Consider the following 21,747-nt stretch of genomic DNA (forward strand, 5'->3'; position numbering starts at 1 on the left):
TTTTATTCCCCATTCCATTTTAAATTGTGTTTTTATCACATTTCATTTTGAATTGCTTTTATCAAATTTTTAGCAATGTTTTGTTTCTGGAACGTTGCGCTTCGATACGGCCCGAGGGCTAATCAATAAGGACTCGATGTACATAAGTGTTAATTTACCTCCACTAGACCGATTAGATCCCACAGACTAGGCCTCCTCCGAATTCCATCCGCCGGCCAGTGTCGACTGGCGAGTACTCGGAGGAGAGCCTTCTCGGTGGCTGCTCCGACCCTCTGGAACGAACTCCCCGTGGAGATTCGAACCCTCACCACCCTCCAGGCCTTCCGCATAGCCCTTAAAACCTGGCTGTTCCGACAGGCCTGGGGCTAAAAAGCCGTTGCCCCCGTCTCGAATGGTATGACTGTTGTGTGTTTTAAATTATGCATTGTTATGCTTTGTTTTTTAAATTTTTTGTCTGTATCCCCCTTCCCTGGTTTGAGTTGTGAGCCGCCCTGAGTCCCCTTCGGGGGGAAAGGGCAGCATATAAATATAAATATTTATAAATATAATAAACTAAACTAAACTAAACTAATTTAGGCAACTCTTAATTTTGGAAACACTTTGCTCAGAGGAAGCACCAAAGGTGGCCTTAGCCTGTTCAAACTCTTGGTCATCCCATGGTTTCGGTTTTCATCCGAAATGTCTGTATAACAGGGAACCTGACAAAAATCTAGGCTGGATGCCATATGGCTGTTTGGAAATATATTATGCGTTACCCGTGGTGCATATTCCACCTGTTCCCCCCACGATTGAAATGGGGGATTTCTCGTCCGCTGGTGCAGGATGTCGTCCCAAACCACAGCGTTTTCAATCCCATCTTTTCAGTAAACTCCAGAGGCATCCTACGCCAATCATGGTGGGTCCTATTTTTTTGGGAAGCCCTTGAAAGAGGAATTTCCTCGGAGGAGAGGTTTCAAAAAAAATAAATAATCGCTCCCATATTCAGCACGGGGTTTTAAAGCCTGAACATCCCTGGCCAATCGTGAGATAGAGAACACAGCGCATCGCTCCGCAGTGAAGGGAAGAGAGAAGGTGGCTTGTCGTTCTGCCTAAAGCGGCTCGAACGAAGCCTTCCCCCCCCACCCCTCCCCAGACCCAAAGCTTTAAGCAAAGCCGCCTTTCTCCCCCCCCCACACCCCAAACGTTGCTGAACCTCTCAGCTTTCCAGATGTTAAACCGCTGTCATGATGTATTTGCAGATGCTTATTGATTCTGCTGGAGGAAGCGAGAAAGACTGCAGCAGGCGGTGGGCTCGGCGGCGTTACCAGCGGTGTGGAAGCAGGGAGACACTGAAACAATAGCCGAGGCTGGATTTTTTGGGGGTGGGGTGGTGGGGTGGGGTGGTGGGGAGATGCTTCAGATTCCCTTCCCTTCGACTCGGCAAACAAGTGAAGGAGCCAAACAATACCTCGCCAGCATGAATCCCGCCGAGCTGGCACTGCTCAACCGTCTTCGGGAATTCGCTCAGCCCTCGCTGGAGGTAAGGAGCAAAATGCTTATTACAATCCGCGGTCTCGACAGCATGTAAAGAGAAGAGTTTCAGGAATGTTTTTAAAGATAACTTTGATTGTCTTTTATTTTCCTTTTACTGTGAGCACACTGGCTCACGTTAAAAATGAAATCCTGTTGGTGCTCTCAAGATAAAAGTGCATATTTACCTAAACACATACATCACACACATATACACAGGCTCTCTCTCTCTATATATGTATAAATATATACCTGCACCATACATATGTATGTACACACACACACACACACACACATACACACACGTCTTTCAAGTTCAGCTTAAAATTCTGCTTTTGACTTCTCGGGCGTCTGTTTGATGGATGCCCGCAAGATTGGCACGACTGTCAATTTTTCATGTTTCATTTGGAGAGGTGGAAAATATGCAATGGGGGGGGGATTTGAGTGGGGGGAGAAATGCTCTTCGGAGAGCGTGCGGTTTGAGTTCTAGCGGGTAGGTGTTCCTTTGCGTGGTTAAAAAAAAAAGTGGGCTTCCATCAAATTATTGGACAGCCAGGCATTTATTCCAACCCATCCGTCATCGACAGCTGCTCCTTGGGTGGGGCGGGGGGGAAGATATTGGGTCCTACGGCAAATTTTTAATTGCTGGGTGGGAGAAGCAAGGCTCGGTTTGTGGGGTGCCCTGTTCTCGAATGCTTCCACCGAAGACATGTTTGGAGGGGAAAAAGAACCCGCGAGGAAGTGGATATACAGGTAGGGATTGAAAAGGCAAGAACCCCCCCCCCCAAAAAAGGTGAATTAAAATGTTGGCGAAGCAACTGAATCTTTTACATTGCATTTCATAGCGCCCCTCCCCTCCTCCCCCCCTTATTACAAACCCCTTCAGAAAAAAACGGCACCCTCCTTACGCTCTGCTTTCAATGCCATCTTTAAACACGTCCAATTTAAAAGATCAAGCTCGAAGATCTGTTTGGGGGGGGAGGGGAGAACGAGCCATATTTGGAAATGCTTTGATCTTCCTTAAACGTTGCAAACTTCCCACCCACACCCCAAAAGAGGCACTGCGCACGGTTCGCATGGTTTGGGAGGGATGGGAGATCGTATCTGTCATGGATCGCTTTCTTCGAATCAGAATTGAATGTCTTATTTCCCCCCCACTTTTTTTTAACCCTTCCCCCAAAGGTTTTCGCGGTTTACTTGGGCTCGCTTAACGACGGCGTGAACAATACGTCTACTTAGGAATCTGAAGAGCGGGGAGGGGCGGTGTTGCAAGATGCGCTTATACGGCAGACTTCAAAGGAGGAAAAGAACGGAGATCTAAGCTGCAATTTGCATGACGGATAGTGCAACAGTGTAAGCCCCCTCCAAATGGAAGTGTTAACACGATGATTTCCTCCCTCAATTGTGAACCCCTCCTGTAAGTGGAATTACAATACAACATCATGCCACCAGTGAACGAGGGAACAGCCAAGATTGTCGACTGCGAAAGGAAAACCGACAAACCAGAAGCAATCCCAAATTAATTTCCGATCTCGGGAATGTGTTCCTTGGGTCCGTTGCTTACAAGGACTAAAACTTTACAGAAACTATGCGTAGGATAAACCAGCTGACGCTGTCCCTGGCTTTTCGGCCGAACATATTAATATTGACGGCGTCGATTTCTTCTATACAACCGGCGGCTGCGGCCTAATGGGCAGAAAGACTCCGCAAACCAATTTAAAAGTGTCGTGGGAGGATGTCGGAGTAAAGCTTTTGAAGCTGGTTCCTTTACTTTTGGCGCAACTTCAGGGATTTCTTTGAAACAAACAAAACGGTACCCACCCTCCCGAAGGATACAAATTTATGAACCCTTGGCCGGCCGTTTGCCACGAAAACCGATGTGTCTACCCCACCATCGGTTGCGTCAAACTTGGACGGGTCATTTTACGTTTCGGGGGGCGTCCGAGGTCGGCGGCGATGTCTCGGGAAACGGCAGCGGGAAAGCACTGGGAATAAAGGAAAAGTAACATATTCGTCCAGCAGGCAGGCAGGCAGGCGGATCGTTCCGGCGGTCCGCCCTGCCAAAACGCCTGTCAGAAAAATCTGTCAGTGACACCATGTGCAAACTCACGACAAGCTGTTATTGTCAGCCGACAGGGCCGTGAGGGGATCCAATTCAGGTAAGGCCAGGGGCTTCCTGCCCCCGTTACGTTTAACGCTCCGCCAAAGAACAGAGCAGGAAATATATTTCATTTTAATGACCTTCTCTCTTGTCACCGTCTCTGCATTTGTTTAACTGAAGTCCTGCCTGATATGACTGAATGTTTACTCTCCACTCCGAGAGAGGTTTTTTCCATTTCTGTGAGGTTTCTCTTTCCAGCTCCCCCCCCCGCAAGATTATTTCCTCCATCTTTACTCCACAGGTAGTCCTCGACTTACAACAGTGCGTTTAGCGACCGTTCGGAAGCGACAACGGCACTGAAAAGCGGCGGATAAGTGTTTTTTTCCATGCGCACACAATCTTTGCGGCATCCGCGTGGCCCCGTGATCAAAATTTCAGACGTTTGACAGGCTGGCTCATACCTACGACCGTTGTTGAGACCCGGGGGTCACGCGACCCACTTTTGCGACCGTCTGACAAGCAGAGTCGACGGGAAAGCCAGGTGGACTTCACAACCGAGTTACTAACTTTATCACCTGCAGTGATTCATTTAACAACGGAAGCGAGAAAGGTCGTAAAAAGGGGGCAAAACTCACTTAACCAACGCCTCACTTAGCAACAGAAATTTTGGGGGTCAGTTCTGGTCATTAAACCGAGAACTACCCTCTCTCTCTCTCTCCCTGCCTGCCTGCCTCCCTCCCTCCCTCCCTCTCTCGTCATACGGTGCAAAACAACACAATTTATGGCACATTTAGTGTGACTATTGTCATGACGAAGCACCCACTAAATGGCGCTAAGTCATAGTTATTCTCTGTTTATTTTTATGCCCAAAGTTATAACGTAATAAATCCCGGTCTTTAAGAAATACCTCCCTTTATTGTAATAATTCCAATGTATCATTCCTTTGGTTTATATTAATTGAACAGACTACTGATAGTCCTCGACTTATGACCACCATTGATCCCAAAATTCCTGTTGTTAAGCCAGACATTGGTTAAGTGAGTTTTCCCCCATTTTACGACCTTTCTTGCCGTAGTCGTTAAGTGAATTGCTGCAGTCGTTAAGGGAATCCGGCTTCCCCATTGGCTTCGCTTGTCAGAAGGTCGCAGAAGGGGATCACGTGAACCCTGGACACTGTAACCGTCACAAATATGAGTCAGTTGCCATGCGCCTGAACTTTGGTCACATAACGATGGGGATGCCGCAATGGTCATAGCTCTGAAAAATGGTCCTAAAGTCACTTTTTTCAGTGCCGCTGTAACTTTGAACGGTCGCTAAACGAACCGTCGTAAGTCGAGGACCACCTGTACCAAGGTTCGTTGTTTGAACAAGAATGGCAGAGCAAATAAGTCAAATCCGCCTTTTGCAAATCTACACAGGATGTCCATGTATACATTTTGCAAATTTGTGCAGGTAGTCCTAGACTTATGATGGTTCGCTTAGTGACCGTTCGAAGCTACAACGGCGCTGGAAATTTTTTTTCACACTTATGGCCTGTGGTCACGTGATCAAAATTAAAGCGCTTGGCCACAGACCTGTATTTATGACGGTTGCAGGGACCCCCGGGGCGACGTGATCCCCTTTTACGACCTCCTGACGAGCAAAGTCAACGAGGGAAGCCGGATTCACTTAACGACCGTGTGACTCGCTCAACAACTCCAGTGATTCACTTAACAACTGTGGCAAGAAAGGTCGCAAAACGGGGCGAACTTCACTTAACCAAGGTCTCACTCAGCAACATCAATTTTGGGCCCCAAATTTGTGGTCATAAGTCGAGGACCACCTGAATTTTGTTGTTGTTGTTGTTGCTGTTGTTGTTGAAGCTCCTCTTATTCCAGTGGGATCAAAATATAAAGAAGCATTTAGTATGCTGAGCATATTAAAAGAAAGTTATTTTCAGGCCTCTGATAGAAAAATTTCATACTGTTATAATAAAACGCTTAAGGGAGTAGCCACAGCCTAAAATCTAATGTTGAAATTACTATTTCATCGAATTAAGGTCCTGGCTTTTATGTCGGACTTTAGAACAAGTAGACAAAGGTGTATCACCTACTTCACTTTGTCGACAACAGATGCACAATCACAAACAGGCCTCCCTGCCTAATCAGGTAACAAAAATATGTTGTGATCTACTGCTTAATTCAACTCCATAATTTGATAATATACAAGCAATTTCTGCCTGCAATTAAAACTTTCCTTAAAGGGAATACCACCCACCCCCAATCAAAGTACATTTATACTATTTACAGCAAGAGTATAAAACAATAGGACTATATACGGCAAGAGTATAAAACAATAGGCATTAGGTATTTATGATCCTGATTTAAATGACTAATAATGGATTGTAAGATTATATACACACACACCTACCATTTACAGCTGTGTGCATTTTAATACAGTGAAATGTATAGCCAAAGCAGGTACTTTCCCAGTAGGAAATGAAATTATTAATGAAAAATAAGGCTTGTAAGTTATTTTTTTAAAATTATACCATTTGATAAAGGGCTTTATTTAAAGATCTCAATCAAAAGATTTCCAGATCAATTTTAAGAAACCAGGATGCAGTTTTCATCCATTCATCCATTCTTTTTTTCCACTCATCTACCCACCCATTTACTATTTATCTATCTACCCATCACCCATCCATTCAGCTACCCACCCATTTATCATCTGCTTGCGTGCCTACCTCCCCGCCTATCGTACCTACCCATCCATCTACCTACCCACCCACCCACCTACTCACCCACCCACCCATCCGTCCATCTATCTTCTGTCTGCCATACCTACCCCATCCATCCACCTCAGTAGATGAAGGAATGGGAAGGTACGGTAGATAGACAGACAGACAGACAGACAGACAGACAGACAGAAGACAGACTGACTTATCTATCTATCTATCCATCCATCCATCCATCCACTCACCATCCATCCACCTACCCACCCATTTATCTTCTGCCTGCCTGCCTGCCTGCCTACCATACCTACCTACCCATCCATCCATCCACCTACCCACCCACCTACTCACCCATCCATCCATCCATCCATCCATCCATCCATCCATCCATCCACTTTCTTTCTGTCTGTCTATCAATCTATCTTCTGTCTGTCTGTCTACCATACCTACCCCATCCATCCACCTGGTAGGTGGATGAATGGTAGGTACAGTAGGTAAACAGACAGACAGAAGACAGACTTATTTATCTGTCTATCTGTCTATCCATCCACCCACCCACGCATTTATCATCTGTCTGTCTGCCTATCTGTCTTGTCTGCCTTCCTGCCTACCTACCTACCTACCGAACCTACCCATCCGTCCAACTATCCATCCATCATCCATCCATCTACTACCCACCAATTTATCATCTGTGTCTGTCTTTCTGCCTGCCTGCCAGCCTGCCTGCTTGCCGTACCTACCTATCCATCCATCCACCTACCCACCCACCTACTCACTCACTCACTCAACCCACCCACCCATCCATCCACTTTCTGTCTGTCTGTCTATCAATCTATCTTCTGTCTGTCTGTCTACCATACCTACCCCATCCATCCACCTGGTAGGCGGATGAATAGGTAGTTACAGTAGGTAAACAGACAGACAGAAGACAGACTATTTACCTGTCTATCCAGCCACCCACCCATTTATCATCTGTCTGTCTCTGTCTTGTCTGCCTTCCTGCCTACCTACTTACCTACCCATCCGTCCACCTATCCATCCATCATCCATCCATCAATCTACCCACCCATTTATCATCTGCCTGCCTGCCTGCCTACTGTACCTACCTACCCATCCATCCACCTATCCATCCATCTACTACCCACCCATTTATCATCTGTGTCTGTCTCTCTGCCTGCCTGCCTGCCTACTGTACCTGCCCATCCATCATCCATCTACCCATCCATCATCCATCCATCCTTTACCTACCTTCACTAAACATGGAATTAAAAGCTAAGCAAGCTTTTCATATGCACCACACCTTCTCCTTAAAAAAATGTAGCATCTTTTGTACCATCTCTAATTTCTGAAACCAGGTAGCCGCGTGGTGTGTGTGTGTGTGTGTGTGTGTATCTATCTATCTGCTAGTGAAACTAAGGAAATTATTTTCTGCAGATAAGCAAAAATTTTAAAAAGAGAGCGAAAAGAGAGAGAGAGCCCCAAATCAATCCGCTTCCTAACTACTCTCTCTGTCTTTCAGAGCAAAAGAAACTTGGGAGAAAGGATGTGTTTCTCTTCCGTCCCAGAAACCAACATGCAGTCTGAATCTAACATTACTGTCCGCGATGCCATCAGTGACTCTGAGCCAAATATGTACCAGCCGCTGTCTTACCCGCTGAGCTTTCAAGTTTCCCTCACCGGATTCCTCATGTTAGAAATCGTCCTGGGGCTCGGCAGCAACCTCACCGTCTTGGTACTTTACTGTATGAAATCCAACTTGATCAACTCGGTCAGTAATATTATCACGATGAATCTTCACGTTCTCGACGTCATCATTTGCCTGGGGTGCATCCCGCTAACCATCGTCATCCTCCTGCTCCCGCTGGAGAACAATTCCGCCCTCATCTGCTGCTTCCATGAGGCCTGCGTGTCCTTCGCCAGCGTGTCCACCGCCATCAACGTCTTCGCCATCACGCTGGACCGCTACGACATCTCCGTCAAACCCGCCAACCGGATCTTGACAATGGGAAGGGCCATGATCCTCATGACGTTGATCTGGGCTGTCTCTTTCTTCTCCTTCTTGATCCCGTTCATCGAGGTCAACTTCTTCAGCGCCCACAGCGCCAACACTTGGGAGAACAAGACGCTGCTGTGCGTCAGCGCGAACGAGTACCACACCGAGCTGGGCATGTACTATCACCTGTTGGTGCAAATTCCCACCTTCTTCTTCACGGTGGTCGTGATGCTCATCACGTACAGCAAAATACTTCAGGCGCTCAACATTCGCATCGGCACCCGGTTTTCCACAGCGCAGAAGAAGAAAGCGAAAAAGAAGACCATTTCCATGGCCACCCAACAAGAACCCACCGAGACGCCGCACGCCAGCGGAGGGAGAAATGTGGTTTTCGGCGTAAGGACTTCCGTTTCAGTTATCATCGCTCTACGGCGGGCGGTGAAGAGACACCGGGAGCGCCGCGAACGGCAGAAAAGAGTCTTCCGCATGTCGCTGTTGATCATTTCCACTTTTCTTCTCTGTTGGACACCAATCACTGTTCTAAACACGATCATTTTATGTTTGGGACCCAGCGACCTTTTGGTAAAGCTGAGGTTGTGCTTCCTGGTTATGGCCTATGGGACCACTATCTTCCACCCTCTCCTGTACGCTTTCACCAGACAGAAGTTTCAAAAAGTTTTGAAAAGCAAAATGAAGAAACGAGTCGTTTCCATCGTGGAAGCCGACCCGATTCCAAACAGTGCTGTAATACACAACTCCTGGATCGAGCCCAAGAGAACCAAGGCTATCACTTTCGAAGACAACGAAGTGAGGCAGAAGTGTTTAGTACCTCAAGTAGTTACGGATTAGATTCCCGTATCCGCTGGATTATTTAAAGGGGGGGAGGCGGGGAGTCAAGGATAAACCACGACTGCCAAATACGGAGATTTTTTTTTTTTTAAGGGAGAGAAAATATAAGCCAGGCTGTGATGGTTTGACGTGCGTTTCAAGACAGACCAGAAATGGCGTATTTATTTCCACATTATTTGAGACGTGTGTTGCATGGCGGTTTGTAAAATCCTGGTTATAATTTTGTCAATACTCTGTTCCTCCAATATACCTTTAAGTAAATATTTTCTAACAAGAAAAGCCTTAAAATAGTGCTCACTTAAAAAGCAACAACACCTGTCTCTTTTGCTTGTAAATATGTAAAGCTTTGTTTTTTTTAAAGTTTGGGCCGGAGAAATAATGCAGGTTGGTAAGGCCTATTCGCGCGCCTTATTTTGGCACCGTATTCAGGTTTCTGACAATAAACTGAAAAACTTTTTCTCAGTTATAATTTATAAGCTTAAAATTATAGCTTTGTGCCCCAAATAGCCACTAGCTTTGTGAGTTCAAGGTACTCTAATATTTTGAGCCGCAATATATGCCTTTATAAATAGTTTTCATCAGAAGGATATTATGGTTTTATATATATATATATATATGTACGTGTGTGTGTATGTGTGTGTGTGTGTGTGTGTGTGTGTGTATGTATGTATGTATGTATGTATGTATGTATGTATATATACATACATACATACATACACTAAATATATACCTACCTCCCTGGACTCAGCTGATAAGGAGGAGGACCTGTGGCTTAATGGTTAAGACGTTTGCCTAAAATGTAATACAGCACAGGTTCAAATCCCAGTAAGGGTATGGCTAGCTGATGAGAGCTAAATAGCTTGAAATAGATCTATACTAGTCTCCCTTTATTTATTTATCAGCACAAATACAACACAAAATGTAACAAAGGCAACAGTAAAATATTGGGCTTTCTGTCTGGATGGTCTCTTGTGACGAGCCGATGGACAGAGAATGGAAGCAGTTAGCTTCCTCCCATAATTGGGGCATACCAGGGGTTCTGACTCTATCTATCTATCTATCTATCTATCTATCTATCTATCTATCTATCTATCTATAAATAAAACTCAGTGTGAGAGAGATTTGCTTTTACATAAGTGAAACACTACTGTACAGTAAGAATTTTCTAAAGTGTAATTCTTTTTTAATTCTACCTAAATTTCTGTTTGGCTAACAGGAATGAATTTGCGTGTTTTAAAAGATTCTTCCGTGCGTATATATATCAATGTTTCAGTCCAGAAATATGGGCTTTATACACTGTGAAATTGCTTGTTGTTCCTATTTCTAAGCAAATTGGAGTTGATAAGCCAAAATGTTTTGCCAAATCAAATACCTCAGTTCAAGAAAACAAGAAAAGCCAATTGTTTGGCTATTTATTCCATAGTAATCATATTTATTTATTTGTATCCTGCCTTTATTATTTTTATAAATAACCCAAGGTGGTGAACATATCCAACACACTTAGAGTCATCAAGCTGGCTTACATGGCTAAGGTGCTGTGGTGAGTTTCAAATTTTTTTTAGAACCTCTTCTGTAGGTGTGGCCTGCTTTGTGGGAGTGGCTTGCCGGCCATGTGACCGGGTGGGAGTGGCTTGGCAGTCATGTGACTGGGTGGGCGTGGCCAACATGTAAAATGTGGCGAAACCCACTTAACAACGCTCTTGCTTAGCAACCAAAATGTTGGCTCAGAAACTCTGGCATTTGAAGCACGCAAGTCTTAAAGCTGTCGAGTTATAAGACCCTTGCACCCCTAACCCTTTAGAAAAAAAACCCCAGGGGTGTTCAAACTTGACAGCTTTAAGACTTGTGGACGTCAACTCCCAGAATTCCTCCTCTCGCTCTTCATCTTGATGATGTGCAGACGGGCGGGGGAAGAGAGCTGGAACCGGTTCTAAACGGCACTGTAGATTTGTGGAACCTCTTCTATAGAAGAGGTTAGAACTGGCAGGAACCCACCCCTGCTAAGGTGGGACTAGAACTCAACGTCTCCTGGTGATTTACCAAATATCACCCACTTGGCTTTCAGGGCTAAGGCAGGACTAGAACTCCCCATCTGCTTGTGATTGGCCCGAGGTCACCCAGTAAGCTTTCATGCCGAAGGTGGGACTAGAATTCCCGTCTCCCGCTTTTCAGCCTGGGGCCCTAATCACTGGACCAAACTGGCTCTCCTATACCTTTGATATTTCCCAAATCACTCCGTGTTTTGAAGGTGTCTTTTGTGTTCCACACTAAAATTGACTCAGTTATTCTAATTTTGCAACACCCTGTTTCAAGTCCATTCTGAAATGCTGTGGGCATCCAACAACACTGTTATTCCACTCCAACTCTTATCCTATCCTATCGTATCTCTATCCCTATCCTATTCCTATCCTACTCTACTCTACTTCTATTCTATTCTACTTTACTCTATTCCTACTTCTACTCTATTCTATTCTACTCTACTCTATTCCTACTTCTATTCTATTCTATACTTTATTCCTACTTCTACTCTACTCTATTCCTACTTCTATTCTATTCTGCTCTACTCTACTCCTACTTCTACTCTATTCTATTCTACTCTATTCCATTCCTACTTCTACTCTACTCTATTCTACTCTGTTCCTATTCTATTCTACTCTGCTCTACTCTATTCTATTCTACTCTACTCCTACTTCTATTCTACTCTATTCCTACTTCTACTCTATTCTGCTCTACTCTACTCTATTCCTACTTCTATTCTATTCTGCTCTACTCTACTCTATTCTACTCTATTCCTACTTCTATTCTACTCTGCTCTACTCTATTCTACTCTACTCTACTCCTACTTCTATTCTATTCTACTCAACTTTATTCCTACTACTCTACTCTATTCCTACTTCTATTCTATTCTGCTCTACTCTATTCCTACTTCTATTCTGTTCTATGCTACTCTTATTTCTTCTTATTTTATTCTACGCTATTTTATTCTATTCATTAAAATGTAGCAGATTATGAGATTTAAGGGAAAATCTCACAACATGTTCTAGCAGCTATTTAATGAATGAATGACTGAGCTCCTTTGCTTCCGTTTTAAAAAAGTTCGCCTTCAAGAATAACTTCTATTTTAATGAAGACAAAATATGTCCATTAAAAGTTTGTTTTGAGACCATCTCGAAGCTAAAGCTAGAAACCCCCATCTCATTAAGAGTCCCCTTTCAACAGAGCAGTGACTACACAGCTATTTATTATTTAGGATAAGTAAAGCCACTTTAAGGACTTTTAAAGGATAATTAAAATTTAAGCTAATCTGTATACCATTGTACCACCAAGGAGCAACATTTTCCCCAAAGCCTACCAAATAGATTTGGAGAATTTTTTTTGCGTGCAACAGAACAAGAGCAAAATAGAAATGTAGGTTCAATATTATTTCGTTCATTATTTACTAAAAATTGGTAAACATATTACCTCATAATAAAGGCTGAGAGCCAAAGAATGGAGGCCTTTAAACTCTGGTGCTGGAGAAGACTCCTGCATTGAGTCCCTTGGACTGCAAGGCCATCCAACCGGTCAGTCCTAGAGGAGATCAATCCTGATTGCTCTTTAGAAGGCCAGATCCTGAAGAGGAAACTCAAAGACTTTGGCCACCTAAGGAGAAGGAAGGACTCCCTGGAGAAGAGCCTCATGCTGGGAACGATGGAGGGCAAAAGAAGAAGGGGACGGCAGAGAAGGAGGTGGCTGGATGGAGTCACCGAAGCAGCCGGCATGAGCTTCAATGGACTCCGGAGGATGGTGGAGGAGAGGGAGGCCTGGAGGAACGTTGTCCATGGTGTTGTGATGGGTCACAACTAGCAACAATAGCAACAATTACTCCAGTACAACTTTGATTTAAGAGAATTAGTTTGATCTGTTGAAAATGTAGAGCTTTCTCATTATAGTCAAGTATTAAAGTTTACAATTCAACACCACAACTCAAGCCAGACCCATTAACTTCTCTTTCTCAAGGTCCTTCCAACATTCTCTTCCCCAAGGACCTGCAAAACAAATGACCCACTTGCAATTCTTATCAGTGTGAGCTGTCAGTTTTCGACGACACCACATCAATAATCTGCAAAATGGAAGGCCACTGGAGCTGAGAAATTGACAAAAACGAGTCTTTGTGCAAAGGATGTTCCTGACTATTATATGGAACTTTTGATTTTCCTTTTTTGAAAAGAATTGAAAGGACTTTGATTTTCCTTTAAAAAAAAAATCATATGTACAATTCTCGACTTACAACCCATTCATTTAATGCCCATTCAAAGCTAAAATGGCAATGGAAAACAGTGAGCATTTTCACACAACCATTTAGTATCCCCGTGGTCCACACGACCAAAATTCAGAGGCTTGGCAATTGCCTCATACTTATGACGTTTGCAGTGTCCCAAGATCAGGTGGATCCAATTTTGCGACCTTCTGGCAAGCAAAATCCACGAGGAAGCCATATTCAATTAACAACCGCATCATCAATTTAACAACCGCAACGATTCGCTTAACAACTGAGGCAGGAAAGGTCATAAAACGGGGGCCAAGCTCACTTCATAAATGCCTCGCTTAGAGATAAACATTGTGCAGCTCGATTGTGGTTGTACGTTGAAGACTAGACCTGTGTAGCATGCAAGGAATATACACAATATCTAAAATCGACAAAGTTTGTGTTCTGTCCTCCCACGACAATTCTGAGAAACATACAATGAAACGTTAAGTACATCTAACTTCTGAAGACTCATTTGGCCCGATTTTTCGAGGAAAAGAAAATCCACCTCGTGTCAGGGTACCAAGTAACACCCCCAACGAAAGAAGACTCCGAAGCTTTCCTCAAAGTTCCATTTTATTAGGGACGCCATCTTGGCACATCTGGGGAAACATGAATCTGAAAGTTTCCAGGTTTTCTTCACCTGGATAGAAAGTCTCCAGGTGAAGAAAAAAGAAAGTTCAAGTCCCTGCCCGGCACCCACATCTCCATCACATGATCCAATCGGGCACCGTCCCAACTGGAGATGCCTCTCAGTCACACCTCTCCAGGAGTAGGGCAAGATGTCCTTGACTCTCTGAGAAAGGAATTGTTCTGATCTGAGCGTCTCAAGAGCATGAAGCAAACTCCTGGTCCCGACAAAAAACCCTTTTATTAATTGACTGCGAATTCTTCTCATTCACATCCAACAAAGTCTTTCGAGGGAGGATTTACGGTCACAGGCCTTATCTGGCTTGGAGAGCTGCCAGGACGATATCTGCAAAACTTGGCAAGGAGTCTCCGAGAGTCACGAACCAATTAAGCGAACTAATGGTCTCCTGCAAACTCCACTCCCCTTTCGCTCCTCTTTTATTCCCTCTGGGAGGGGCCATTCGTCGTCCACCTGTGGCCTTACTCCCAAGTCAACCCCTGTTCTTTAGCTGTTCCCTTTGTCTGGCAACTCTGTGCATGCGCACAGTGGGAACAGGCTCCATCTGTTCTTCTGCCCCATTGATGTCCAACTCCGAAGGCCGCTGATAACTGGCATACGGCAGTGTATCGGCTCATCAGAGCCTTCTCCAGCCTCCAGGACTGGCCCATGCTTCTCCCCAACCTCCTCACTGTCCGAATCTGCTGCCAGCTCTGCTGGCGGGCCACAACAGGAATGTTATTTTGACTACATCTATCCCACTCCATATATTCCCCACTCCCACTTTCCCACAGCATTGAATTTGGCAGGCCTGAAGGCCCAATGCAGAAGATGACACCTCAAATCTTTCGAGATTTCTTTCTGACGAAAACCCACCCAACGAGCAAACACGTGTGTCAACACGGAAGGTGACCTGAGCAAAGCCGACTGAATCCAACAACACGATCTTTTTAAAAAAACAACAATCCGCCGGACTCACCAAGTTCATTGAGACTCTGAGCAGCTTTGGTGATCTCCCGGCTTCCGCCTTGAAGCTGGCCTTGAAGTCTTTTGCTGAGGTACAAGATCCGTATGATCCTCCTCAGCAGGTCGCAAGCAGCCTTGGGAGGAAAACATTGAATTAAGCAAGTGTTATTCGACAAGATTTATGATTATCCAGCATTAAGGTACCTGCTGTGGGAAACATCCCATGTTTACTACAGGGTGAAATGCTCTGAAGTCTGCTACCAGTTCGCTTTGCGTGCATGCATTAAGAAGCCTTTTCTTAGTCTGCAAAGGTAAGTAGAACAGTGTGTGTGTGGGGGGGAGACAGCTGTGCCACGTGATTTAGATTCGCTAGAAAGCAGGATTCCCTGTTTCTAGCGGATATAAATTGCACAGCACAGCTGATTGTCACACAGCTGATCGTCGGAACTTTCCCCCCCACTTTTTAAAAGTATCATTTTACTACTGGTTCCGACGATCAGCTGTGTGACAATCAGCTGTGCAGCACAGCTGATCATTGGAACCTTTTAAAAAAACTTTTTAAAGCATTTTTTTAAACTAACGGTTCGCCCGAACCAGTTGCAAAAAAAAAAAATGCTTTAAAAAGTTTAAAAAAAAAAGTTCTGACGATCAGCTGTGTGACAATCAGCTGTGCCGCACGATTTCTATCAAATATAAATCACGTGCCACCGCTGATTGTCGCACAACTTACTACCGGTTCACCTGAACCAGCAGCATTTGTTTTTTACTACCGTTTCAGGCGCACCGGCCCAAACCGGTAGCATTTCACCCCTGGTTTTCTGGACCTGGTGGTTCGGTTCATGACTTGGTAATATCTAGTTACGCTGTTGGTCAAACACACCCATGAGGGTCCAAAAGGTGCTTTTTAAAGAGTCAATTGGACTTCCTTGTTTTTTTCTTTTGAAGACATTTCGCTTCTCCTCCAAGAAGCTTCTTCAGCTCTGACTGGATGGTGGGGAATGGAAGGATTTATATTCCTTGCAGACAGCTGGTCATTTGCATCCTTTTTAGAGGGTCATTAAGGCCACTTGGCGGTTTAGTAGTGTCAAGTTCGCCTCAATGACTCTCTAAAAGAATGCAAATGACGAGCTAAGATGGGGTGTTTCCCCAGCAGGTGCCTTAATGCTGAGTTTCCATTTCCTTTCCTTTCCCATTTGCATTTATTTCCTTTTTCCTTTCCTTTTTCCCTTCCCTTCCTTTCCTTTTCCCTTCCCCTTTCCTTCCTGTCCTTCTCTTCCTTTTCACTTTCTACCCTTCCCCTTCCCTTCCTTGTTCATCCATTACCGGCGTAGCGTGACTTTCAAATACATGCCAGCGAGAAGTGGCACCCTTTCCACCAACTAGTTTTCTGCAATTAAATCTTCAGCTAAACGAACTCACTTAATGACTTTAATTATGTGTACGGAGGCACCCGTATAAATCATTCACAGCACAATCGCGCTTCCAAACCCATTCGGCGCTACAAAATGTGTGGCCTATATAATCACAGGATTTGGATTACGTTCCTCGGTACCACAATGACTCCATTTCATTCCAAACCGGTCGATTTTAATTGTTTGCACCACTGAATAAATTACGTAATTGTAAAGAGAAGGATTTTCCTCCGTGGTAATTAACGTCACGACTTTAATCCGCTCTTTAGAAGCAAACCCTTTTCTCGCTTAATGTGTAATTGGAGTAACTGAGCTTGCCTAAGATGTGCAAATATACAAACTGCACGAAGGGTGGAAAAACTCAAAAGAGTACGAGAACTGAACTATGGAGGAATGTCATTTTATAGTATCTTGCAAGGCAGGGTGGGAATTCTACAAATAAAGTGAATGACGTTCCTATATCCATGATGGCGAACCTGTGGCACGCACGCCACAGGTGGCATGAAGAGCCCTTTCTGCTGGCACAAAAACCAGGAGCGGGTTCCTGCCAGTTCTAACCTCTTCTATAGAAGAGGTTCCACAAATCTACTGTGCCGTTTAGAACCGGTTCCAGCTCCCTCCACCCGCCTGTCCGCACCACGCTTGCCCCGCCCGCCGCTCACTGATTGGCTGGCTCACCAATCGTCCCGCCCGCCTCTAAGAGTCCTATCTAAACCTTAAAGTCTTAAAGCTGTCAAGTTTGAACACCCCTGGGTTTTTTTTTCTAAAGGGTTAGGGGTGCAAGGGTCTTGTAACTTGACAGCTTTAAGACTTGCACACTTCAATGCCAGAGTTCCTGAGCCAACATGACTGGAAGAGGAATTCTGGGAGTTGAAGTCCACAAGTCTTAAAGCTGTCAAGTTTGAACACCCCTGGGGTTGTTTTTTTCTAAAGGGTTAGGGGTGCAAGGGTCTTGTAACTTGACAGCTTTAAGACTTGCGTGCTTCAAAGGCCAGAGTTTCTGAGCCAACATTTTGATTGCTAAGCAAGAGCGTTGTTAAGTGAGTTTCACCACATTTTACAAGTTGGCCATGCCCACCCAGTCACATGACTGGCAAGCCACTACTTGGTCACATGGCCAGCAAGCCACTCCTACAAAGCAGGCCACACCTACAGAAGAGGTTCTAAAAAGATTTGAAACCCACCACTGACACAAACCATCACCCACCTCAGTTCCGCTGCGCATGCGCGCCTCCCACCAGCCAGCTAATTTTCGGGTCCCTGTCGTGCATGTGGGGGGGTGTATGTGTGTCACGTGTGCATGTGTGTGTGAGGGAGCCTGGGGGTGCGGTGTGCTGTGTTTTGGTTTCAGGAGGTTTCAGGGAGGCCTGCTAAGACCAAAATGGGGCATGGGGGCGCAGAGTGGCCGTGCGTGCATGCGCAGGGAAGCAGGGTGCATTGCATTATGGGTATGGCCACACACACACACAAGCTGTCACACGTGTGTGCGTGATTTTGGCACGGCTGGACAAAAAGGTTCCCCATCACTGTCCTCTATGTTTAGATATCTGACACCTTTGCATTCTCGGGTTTGAAAAGGCCGGCAGTTTGAAAGATTCCACCTATAAAGTATAATTCTAAAAGCAGATTATTTTTTAAAAGCTGCTTTTAGTCACTTGTGATTTTATACAGGCCGCTGGTTCACATGAGGATTTTGGCCCTTCCAACTAAACCAGCGGTCCTGCTGTCACCAGCCCCTCAAATAATGGAAGACTATGTTCTGACGTTTGGCCACCGACTCATATTTATGACGGCTGCCCTGATCCCCTTGTGCGACCTTCTGACAAGCGAAGTCAACGGCGAAGGCAAATTCGCTGAACAACTGTGTTACGATAAAATCGCCTAACAAGGGTGGCAGGAGAGGTCGTAAAATGGAGCAATATTCACTTAACAACTATCTCGCATAGCAAAAGAAATTTTGGGCTCTGTTTCGGTCATAAGTCGAGGACTACCATGTACTTAAAGAAATAATGCTTCTTTTTACAAGGCATACTTCCCACTCCTTCCTACAGTTTACTGGTAGTGCTGAAAAAAGTGAGAATTACAGTATGTCCATGAATCACAATATAATAGCACGAAGCTGGAGAAAAGAGGACATTAATTCTGAGAAACACGGGTTATTTTTGACAACTATCAACACTTAACGATGATCGGCATACAGCAATCTTTAATATTATGTCAGGTTTTAAAAAAAGATTCTCTGTGGATGTCCATAATGCTAAATACTATTTTCAATTTGGTTTCCACAAATTCCAGAAAATTACAGACACACACCCACAAACACACACACACACAACTAGAAGACCTCCAAGGCCCCTTCCAACTGCTATTCTATTCTATTCTATTCTATTCTATTCTATTCTATTCTATTCTATTCTATTCTATTCTATTCTATATATTTAGAATTCTTGGGTGATGAGGAACAAGGAATATATATAGATATATGGAATTCTTGGGAAGAGAGGAACGAGGAACAAATAAAGATATATGGAATTCTTGGGAAGAGAGGAACGAGGAACAAATATAGATATATGGAATTCTTGGGAAGAGAGGAACGAGGAACAAATATAGATATATGGAATTCTTGGGAAGAGAGGAACGAGGAACAAATAAAGATATATGGAATTCTTGGGAAGAGAGGAACGAGGAACAAATATAGATATATGGAATTCTTGGGAAGAGAGGAACGAGGAACAAATATAGATATATGGAATTCTTGGGAAGAGAAGAACGAGGAACAAATAAAGATATATGGAATTCTTGGAAAGAGAGGAACGAGGAACAAATATAGATATATGGAATTCTTGGGAAGAGAGGAACGAGGAACAAATAAAGATATATGGAATTCTTGGGAAGAGAGGAACGAGGAACAAATATAGATATATGGAATTCTTGGGAAGAGAGGAACGAGGAACAAATATAGATATATAGAATTCTTGGGAAGAGAGGAATGAGGAACAAATATAGATATATGGAAATCTTGGGAAGAGAGGAATGAGGAACAAATAAAGATATATGGAATTCTTGTAAGAGAGGAACGAGGAACAATTATAGATATATGGAATTCTTGGAAGAGAGGAATAAATATAGATATATGGAATTCTTGGGAAGAGAGGAACGAGGAACAAATATAGATATATGGAATTCTTGGGAAGAGAGGAACGAGGAACAATTATAGATATATGGAATTCTTGGGAAGAGAGGAACGAGGAACAAATATAGATATATGGAATTCTTGGGAAGAGAGGAACGAGGAACAAATATAGATATATGGAATTCTTGGGAAGAGAGGAACGAGGAACAAATATAGATATATGGAATTCTTGGGAAGAGAGGAACGAGGAACAAATATAGATATATGGAATTTTTGGGAAGACAGGAACGAGGAACAAATAAAGATATATGGAATTCTTGGGAAGAGAGGAACGAGGAACAAATATAGATATATGGAATTCTTGGGAAGAGAGGAAAGAGGAACAAATATAGATATATGGAATTCTTGGGAGGAGAGGAACGAGGAACAAATATAGATATATGGAATTCTTGGGAGGAGAGGAACGAGGAACAAATATAGATATATGGAATTCTTGGGTGAATTCTAAACTGACGCTGCAACTAAATTTAAAACGAGGAGAGCCTTGCTGAAAACTGATTTGGAAAGGCAATAAATAACTTAATGAGGAAAGGCTCTGGTGAAATATATATATATGTGTGTGTGTGTGTGTGTGTGTGTGTATTAGCTGTAGTATATATATATTAGCTGATAACGGAGGAGAGCCTGTGGCTTAATGATTAACACATCTGCCTAATATGTAATACAACCCATGTTCGAATCCCAGTAAGGGTATGGCTAGCTGATGAAAGCTAAATAGCTTGAAATAGATCTATACTAGTTTCCCTTTATTTATTTATCAACACAAATACAACACACACACAAACACACAAACACACACACACATATATAAGCGCTTTTTACAAATTTTGTCACGCAAAAATTCCTTGCACTTGGGTTTTTGGTTTTTTTTTTCCCCCTCTGAGAGGATTTTTGGGGGGAAAATGTTCACCATTCTTATGCTATGATTTTAATTATTTATTCTGGGAGTGTGTTCCCCCATTTCTCGACTAGTAACTATAGCAACCCTGTAGAGCCCTCCAGAAAAACCAATCTGGTTATCTCTGCCCATCATTAATTCACTCCCATGTTGGAAGTCGCAAAACCCTGTTCCAAAAAATATCCTCCACGTCTGTTAAATCTCGCCATCGTTCTGCGGCTGTCGGATAAAGACTCTTTGGAAGGCAAAAAAAAAGGAGGAGGGGGGAAAAAAGAGGAATATTTCTGAAAAAGGAGAGAGAAGAGAGAATAACTTACCTGGAGCCTTGCTAGCTGCGCCGTGCGGGATACGATTTTGTGGTAGGGGTCGATAATTTTGGCTTTGATCCTAACGCAAAAAAAAAAAAAGGAGCCACGTTTCAGAGACCAGCGGGATGCACAAGAATTTAAAAACTTCCAAACAACGGGATACGGATCTGACATACCTGTCAACGGTGCTCTGCAGGGCACTGATTCGGGTCTGCATCATTTCGAGAACACCTGCGCCAAAGATAGAAGAAGCGATCAAAATAACGGCCTCGCTGAGGGAAAGGCTGGGGGGTTTCCCCCCCCCCTCTAGTTGAGGAAAAGAAACTTAAAATAAGTTAGGAAATTGCGGGATTTATAATACAGGTGGTCCTCGGCCGGCGATGGTTCATTTAGGGGCAGTTCAAATATTTTATGTGAATTTCAGGATAGTTAATTTATTCTAGAAGATTTCTCATTCTTTTAAGAGGATCATTTTTTACATTTGATTCTCTGTGAGAGAGAAAAACAGTTAAATTCGAGCTTGTCGATCAGAAAGGTTGGCGGTTCGAATCCCTAGCACCGCAGAACGGAGGGAGCTCCCGGGACTTGTCCCAGCTTCTGCCAACCTAGCAGTTCGAAAGCACGTAAAAAATGCAAGTAGAAAAATAGGAACCACTTTTGGTGGGAAGGGAAGAGCGTTCCGTGCGCCTTCGGCATTGAGTCATGCCGGCCACATGACCACAGAGACATCTTCGGAGAGCGCTGGCTCTTCGGCTTTGAAACAGAGATGAGCACCGCCCCCTGGAGTTGGGAACAACTAGCACATATCTGCGAGGGGAAGCTTTACCTTACCTAAAGTTACAACGGCACTGAAAAAGTGACTTTTTTTCACCCTTACGACCGTTGCTGC

The 21,747-nt window shown here is 44.0% G+C and overlaps 2 protein-coding genes across 2 annotated transcripts in view; one reads left to right on the forward strand and one right to left on the reverse strand.

Moving 5' to 3' along the window:
* COG5 (component of oligomeric golgi complex 5) overlaps positions 1-21,747 on the reverse strand; it is a 132,764-nt gene that overhangs the window by 98,417 nt on the left and 12,600 nt on the right. The window contains 3 exon segments of the mRNA XM_032221701.1: positions 15,061-15,181; positions 20,868-20,937; positions 21,035-21,089. Coding sequence (XP_032077592.1) covers positions 15,061-15,181; positions 20,868-20,937; positions 21,035-21,089 — 246 coding nt within the window.
* On the forward strand, positions 7,867-9,322 carry GPR22 (G protein-coupled receptor 22). The gene has a single exon (XM_032221703.1). The coding sequence runs from the start codon at positions 7,867-7,869 to the stop codon at positions 9,163-9,165; it is 1,299 nt and encodes a 432-aa protein (XP_032077594.1). The 3' UTR covers positions 9,166-9,322.

Source organism: Thamnophis elegans, chromosome 7 (assembly GCF_009769535.1).
Source record: "Thamnophis elegans isolate rThaEle1 chromosome 7, rThaEle1.pri, whole genome shotgun sequence".
In the NCBI taxonomy this organism is placed as follows: Eukaryota; Metazoa; Chordata; class Lepidosauria; order Squamata; family Colubridae; genus Thamnophis; species Thamnophis elegans.

What these genes read in the sequence shown, in the direction of transcription:
- GPR22 (XM_032221703.1), top strand. Translation starts at nt 7,867, where the DNA reads ATGTGTTTCTCTTCCGTCCCAGAAACCAACATGCAGTCTGAATCTAAC.